The 7,358-nt window shown below is 40.9% G+C and overlaps 1 protein-coding gene and 1 long non-coding RNA gene across 13 annotated transcripts in view; one reads left to right on the plus strand and one right to left on the minus strand.

Annotated features, from left to right (window-relative positions):
- LOC118420260 overlaps positions 1 to 1,762 on the plus strand; it is a 26,240-nt gene extending 24,478 nt beyond the window's left edge. Inside the window, exon 2 of the long non-coding RNA XR_004831720.1 lies at positions 81 to 1,762. This is a non-coding gene — a long non-coding RNA (uncharacterized LOC118420260). The remainder of the gene's footprint in view (positions 1 to 80) is intronic.
- Positions 1,763 to 3,223: 1,461 nt separating this feature from the next.
- The window catches only part of LOC118420113 (EH domain-binding protein 1-like), a 51,276-nt gene continuing 47,141 nt past the window's right edge, over positions 3,224 to 7,358 (minus strand). For all 12 annotated transcript variants that reach the window (XM_035826899.1, XM_035826884.1, XM_035826862.1 and 9 more), the window contains 2 exons: positions 6,011 to 6,125; positions 3,224 to 4,565 (listed from right to left, as the gene is read on the minus strand). In XM_035826899.1, coding sequence (XP_035682792.1) covers positions 4,475 to 4,565; positions 6,011 to 6,125 — 206 coding nt within the window. In that variant the 3' untranslated portion in view covers positions 3,224 to 4,474. The remainder of the gene's footprint in view (positions 4,566 to 6,010; positions 6,126 to 7,358) is intronic.

Consider the following 7,358-nt stretch of genomic DNA (forward strand, 5'->3'; position numbering starts at 1 on the left):
TTTCATGGAGGAAATAAGCTGCCAAAGGAAAGGAAAAGGTGTGTTCATATTCTAACATGTTTTCTGTTTTTATTCAGCAGATATGACAAGCCTCGAGTCGACGTTATCGAATCTGGACATAACGCCATCAACGTTGCACAGACTGAAAGGTACCTGATATACCGTTTCAACCGCACGCCATGAGTCCGATCAAAACTCGACTGGACAATGCCATTATGGAAACTTCGTTAGTTCGCATAGCTCAGGTCTAATGTTAACGAGATTGTTCAGAGCCAGGTCATTAGACCACTTCAAGGCAATGAACTAAGACGTTGGAAATACTTGTACAGAGAGATAGCGGTGGACATTTGTTTTGAAGGCCGTAAGTTGTAGACAAGAGGGAAGCAGTTTTCATCGAGGGAGTTCCATAATTCGGTTGTCGGGGAAAGAAACAGTTGCTGTAGAAGGACTTGGAAACCGGCAATTGAACAGTATAGTGATGTGAATTTGAAGAAAACCTAGTATTGCACTGAAAGGCTCTGAGTGGAGGGACAAGTAGTGTGAGATCATTGGAGCAATAGCCATGGATGATAAAATACGATGATACATATACGTCAAATGAATCTATATATGGACATAATTTTTGAATATATAATTTATCATAAATGTTGACCATGTGGGGTCTGGTTTCATCTTACTGGATTCACGCGTTTTAAGATAAGATGAAGAAGGGGAAACAGGAATCAGACCAGAGTTCTAGTGGTCATAAAGTTTCTTGTGAAATTGTTGATGTAAGGGCTAGCAAGTAGCCAGTATCTTTGGCATATCCTCTTCTGAAGAGTGTATGTAGTGATCGACTATAATGTATACGAAGATTATGCCAATTATTACAAGACGGTGTAGTTATTATTCCACAATTTACCTACACACTGATCTATAGAAGTTAGGATATGCGGAGACCATCTTCCATTTCCTTGGGAATATTGACCCCTTTTAATAATTTCACAGATTTCCTGTACATTAATGCCTCTTCCTTAATCAAGTACCTGTCTGACAATTACAACAATGCTCAGATTAAAGCACATGAACAAAGCAGTAAAACGTCATTCTGTTAAAACTATACTTACAAATAAATAAGCACTTGGTCAAAACTTACACAACCTGCAATTACGTATAACCCTACAAACAATGAAGTATTGGTAGCAACTTTAACCCAGGTATGACAACTTAGAAATAGAATTAAACTTCTAACATTACAGAGTTCTCAAAAAGTGCTGCATATTCTTCCAGGTGGAAAAAAAACACAGAATACTTTAAGTCTATGAAAGAAGCATTCATACATCAAAATGAAAATGTCCTGGGCAATATAGTGCTATGATATGCTTTTGAACTCATTAGTGTGTTTAGGATGAAATGTTGTATGTAACATTATCAGTATCCCTCATACAAATATATGTTTCATCTATGCCTATGCCTAGCTCAAGGAAAGGCATGTCTTGGACCAGCATATTGCAACAATCCATGAAACTATACAGTTATCTAGTCTCTACCAGACTCCTGCCTGGTTGAATAGGGAATAAATGCCTGGTAGGAGTTTATTGGCCTAGGAGTGTTGCAAACTGCCAACTAACTCCTCTGGCGTGTTTTCTGTCTTATTTGGCCAATTTCTACTATTTCTCCAGCGACCTGTGGAGCCTGGTAGAGGCTAACAGTTATCAACATCATCAAATATTTCGTTATATAACAGAAACGTTAGCCAAATAAACGACTTCTTTGGCATGTTTCTACATTGTGGCAATAATTGTGGTATTTCAAATGCACAGTTTGCTCCACACACACACAACATAAAAAGTTAGGACAAAGTGTCCTTCATACATTTGTAATGCAGTTTGAGTGGTCTGATGGTAAATCTTGCAGCACAAGTTGGCTGTGGGTTGTGTGGTACATGGCTATTAAAGGAGCCCTAAGCAGTTTTTGCCTGTTTTAAGTGGAAATATTTTTGATAACGTAATCTGTGTGATATTGACATCTACTGCCTTATATTTGCACATTTACATCGTTATTTCATACTTTGAGTGGTTAAAAACGTCACACGCCCGGAACTTGCCGAACATTGTCGACGGAAAACGGTTACTGGCTGGATAAGGGGCTAATTTTTGGGGGGTATAATATTTATCTAATATGCAATGAAAGAAGCATGTTCTACAAAACAAGGAAATGCCCAGACTTGAAGCGAGTGCATTTCTAAGTTGTTTAGTTTAATTTTGGTTCTTGACGTCATTTAAAAGTCCAACGGTGACAAGTAAACATGATGCTACTTCAGCAGTCTGAATGACACTGCGGTAACCAGTATCTGTTTCCCCACATAAGCAGCAGCTTTCTTTAGCAATATCTAACTTCCCTAGGTCTTGTAAGTCTCTACCAGACTCCCGCCTGGCCAAATTGGCCAAGTCAGGAATAAAAGCCTAGTAGGAGTTAATTGACCTAGGAGTGTTGGCCGGCCTGGCCTTAGGTTGCAAACTGTACTCCTCGGCCATCTAACTCCTCTGGCGTGTTTTCTGTCTTATTCGGCCAGTTTCTTACTATTTTTACAGCGACCTGTGGAGCCTGGTAAAGGCTACATGTAGTTCCTGTAATATTGGCCAAATTTCTGTACAAACACCACAGCCTTTTTTACGAGACAACATACATCAGGCAAACCTGATGTTACTTCAGCAGTCTGAATGACACCGTGGTGAGCAGTAATCTGTTTCCCCACATATAAAGCACCAGCTTTCTTGAGCAATATCTAACCTCCCTAACAGTAGGTCCTGTACCATGGGCCAAGTTTCTGTACAAACACCAGCTGCCCTCCCACAGCCTGGTGCACTGAGAAGCAGCAGCAGGGACCGATTACCAGGCTGGGGGCGTGAGAACAGGTAAGGCTACACCTTCCAGCCCAGGCCCACCCACTTACTGGCCTCACCTGCACGGAGCCAGCATGCCAAAAGAAACACGAATCCCTATCCATGACAGATTTCACTTTCCTAGCTGTCAAACAGTTGTCAGACAAATGCAAGTTTTGCCACTGTGGAAGCCACTACAGTGACTTCACACCTAAGCCTTCAGAATCAAGCACAGTATGGGAATACTCCTTCACTTGGGATGATTTAGCCACATAATCATGCATGGATAAAATGGAGCAGCCATGCAAAGAAAATGCTCAGAGGTATGGATAGTTCTACATGTATAATGATTTTGTATAAGCAACCTTGGTGCCAGTCATTTACATCTTTCATCTTACTGTAAAGGCACTGAACTCTAAAGGCAGTCACTGGCAAACAAGGTCCTTCTGTCTCAGGAACATTTCCAGTTATGTTATGTTATGTTACAAACATACCAAACACTTATCGCTTAACAGCAACAATACAGTTTCACTGAGCCTTTTATTATCAAACGAGTATCAGCTCATTGCAATTCCTCTGAGCAGGGCTTCCTCTGACACTAGCATCAAGGCATTACGGTTAAGCAGCTCACAAATGTTGCCATCTCTGTTAAGGGGAGGGCATTACCATGCACATCAAACCTCATCATTTCATTCCAACCTTGTAAAATTGAAATGCTGACAGAGAAGGGCATCTCCGAGTTAAACCAATTAGCGAAAAAGGGCAAGGACACGCTGTCATATTTCTGTTAACGTTGAAACCAGATAACATGTTACATCATACAATACATACAATAACACGAACTGGCTCACAGTCTGTTCATTAGTACACATTTAAGTGAACAGTTCAACACATTTGTTACATTAAAGCAACAACCTATAAATATATACATCAATGAATAAATTCCTCCTGACTGTTATTGTTGCACCTGGTGATACTAGTGTTCTCGACAAAGACGCCGTCAACAAGTGGTCATGCGGACACATGGGAAGAACAGAGCTTTTCTTCTTAAGAACAAACATTAAAACACACAGAAACTAGAACAAATATAGGAACAAATTCTCTGCGTAAATAGTACCCACACATGCTTTGTTTAGAGTCTGACATGAGTTTCAAACATAAACATCAAGGCGAACAAAAGTGGAGTCACTGTCAGGTCAGGGGACCTTCTATATTAAACCACTGGTGAGTGAGTGGCAACAGCAATGTAAGAATGTTACAAGTGAATAAGACAATGAAAAGATATGTCTGAGCTTTCTTATTTTTTAAGTGGTATCATGAACTCTATCTTATCAAAGACTATAGAATTTCACTCATCTGAATGGTCGCATATTCTTCTGTACCCAGTGTACATCACTGGTGAGTTGTGGTACAAGCAGTCTAATAGCCAGATAACAAACCGCATCAGGAAACGTCAATTATCAAAACATGATCAATCTACAAAAATGTCTCCATATCATCACTCCGGGGCAACAAAGCAAGGAGACAGAGAAGTACTCAGGCTATTTCAGTTATCAATCCGTCTTCAGCGGAGCGGGTGAATCCCCTTGAGACTTGAGCCATCTACAGCTTCACTGTATGACACAGTTCTTCTCTTCCTTCACAAGATTGCCCTTGTTCCGCTCTAGAGTAGTCGTCACATGTTCCTCCTCTTCAACAGCCCTGTGGAGACAAAGTCAGATCAAGTTTTATTGCAAATTCTTGCCCATGGGCTAATTGCAGGTAACATAAACGATTCAAACAGTGTGTAAAATACAATATCACAAGTATACTCTAGTCTAAAACTAGTGAAAGCTAACTCTACATCCTGGGTTATTGGGTTTGACTCCTTTTTCGAAGATAGTGGAAGACGAAAGATCCCACCTTTTCTATTATGTGTGGGTTTTGTGATGTTAAAAGTAGAACTGTTTTCAAGTCAAAGTTTATTGTACAACAATTGTTGCAGGTGTAATGTACGGCAAAGTAATATACATTGTATAAGGCAACTGGGTATGAATTAATACAGGACATGTAGGTTCTAGGCTATACAATATTGAAAGAAAACACAATGTACGAAATGATGGCAGTCAACTGGCAAGTTCTGTCTGATCCTCACCTTACTCTGTTTGTCTCTTCCCTACTTAATCTATATCTATCTTGACACCTGACGTGTTCTAGCCAGCTTGAAATTTTTTTTGGTCCCCTGGATTCTGAATGGAAGTCCTGTCGAAGGCACAACAATCCTAATTTTGAAATCTAGACCCTCTGAAATGCTACTTCCTTTATTTTGAGGAGCAAATTTTTCTTGTAGACTCAGCTTGTTTCAATTAGAATCTTTACATGTCCATTTTTGTCCATCACAGAGAACGGAATGGGCAAATTTTTTGTCCCTTTCAGCAACAAAATTCCGTCAAAGGGTGGAAGGACAGACGCTGGCTAGAACCCTGCTTGATACCCTACCCTACTGTGTGAAAGTTCATGCACAGAGTACAATCTTATACTATGCACACATACTTCTGATACCGGTATATGGCAGTCATGCTGGCCCTGCCAAAATAACCTTCACTTAGTGGCAGGTATTGATAACAGGAAGGAGAAAAGGGGAGAGTTCAAGTCGTGTACACATTCAGAAGTTTGGGTTTACATAATGACTCACCACTGCTGAGGTACAGCTGCAGTGGTAACCAATAGCTTTCCATGTCCAAGCCAATATTATATCTTTCCAATAATCAGAACTTGATAAACTGGAAGACCCCTCTGTACCAGCACACTTTGAATTAACATAAAATTACTGTAATCTCAACCACAGACCAGTGTTCTAGCCAGCCCGACTTTTTCCCTGCCTCCTCGATTTTGAATGGAAATCCTCTTAAGGCGCGACAACCCTCCCCGGCCTGGGGAGCAAATTTTGAAATCTAGACTCTCTGAAAAACTATTTCCTTTATTTTGAGGGGCAAATTTTGCTGGTAGACTCTTGGTTTGAGCTTGAGCTTGGTCCAATTGGAATCTTTGCATGCCAATTTTTGTCCGGGGATGGACTGGGCAAAATTTTTGTCTGTCCCCAACAGCAAAATTCCGTCAAAGGATGGAAGGACCTACGCTGATCTCAACAGAACGTCACTACTTACACTCTCTCTTGTTCATCCAGTTTCTGCACAAGCTCGTCCCTCTTGTTGACCAGGTAAACCAGCTCTTCCAGCAGACGTTTCTCTCTCTGCTGTTGAGCCTCTGTTTTCTCCCACTCTGCAGAAACAGACAGGTCCGTGATCACTTTTGGCCGTTGAAAGATACGTACATATTTAGCATGTTTGTATGTGTGTGTGGGTATGTTTAAATGTGTGTGCATGAGTGTGGTATGAGTGTGGCATGTTTAAATGTGTGTGCATCAATGGTTACGTGCGAAGTCCAGTGGTTAGCGGCCCTGCCTTTGGAACTAGACGCCATGACTTCAATTCCGGCTGTGTCGCTCACCTGACATGCACGCTACCGGAAAGGGTTGCAGTCTTTAGGACGGGATATTAAGCCATGGTCCACTGTTCATTGTGCTTGTCGTAAAGAGCTAGGGGAATTTCCCAGGTTCAGTGAACCTGTAAATACTGTACAGAGCATCTGTCCTCTCTGTCACGACCAGTGGAAGACTAGCTCTTCAGTGAGCTAAAACTAGATTGAGATCACATTTTTCATCTCATCATAAGTATAATTTGGAGAAAATGATCACATTGGGTTCGAGTGAAACTTTTTTTTCCTGTAAGAAGTAGACAATTCCCCCAGCCATGCTTTATCTTTACCAATAGATTATGTGTCTACTGCTCTGCAGTGGACTCTGCAGGGCTCGAAGTACCACCTCCATATGCAGGTTAGAGCAGGTAAAATTTGACCTGTGCAGGTATTTCAAACTCAAATTTTTTCTCTACCTGTACATAGCCTGTACTGGTCCATGTACTGGGTTTTATACATAAATGTCCTATGATGTAGGTGTATGTGGATTGTTATTAGCTGCATTGAATGAAACCACCTATAAAGTATAAAAGAAAAAAAAAACAGCAATGGTTCATGAACAACTTTAGTATGATCCATACTGTCTTGTTACATTCAGAGTGGTGCAGGTAAAATTTGTCTGGTGCAGGTAATTTTCAATGTTACCTGCACCGGTGCAGGTGTGCAAAAAAAAAAGTATTTCTCGTCCTGGACTCTACACGCAGCTTCTCTTACCTACTGTTGTCAAACAGGAAGACTGGAGAGGTCTAATAAATGCATTGTTTATACTGCGGACTTAAACACGAGAAGCCACAGAACGCACTACAGGCCGCGTGGAGAGGAGAAAGAATGTGTGCACTTGCCCCAAGCACCACTTGGTCAATCACGGAAGAAAACAGCAAGGTCAAATACAAGCAAGGACTCATGATGTAGGTAAAATGCTTGCTCTTGTGTATAACTTGTGGCTTATATCAAATTTCTTTGTCCATTAACAGTACA

Source organism: Branchiostoma floridae, chromosome 1, assembly GCF_000003815.2.
Source record: "Branchiostoma floridae strain S238N-H82 chromosome 1, Bfl_VNyyK, whole genome shotgun sequence".
Taxonomy (NCBI): domain Eukaryota; kingdom Metazoa; phylum Chordata; class Leptocardii; order Amphioxiformes; family Branchiostomatidae; genus Branchiostoma; species Branchiostoma floridae.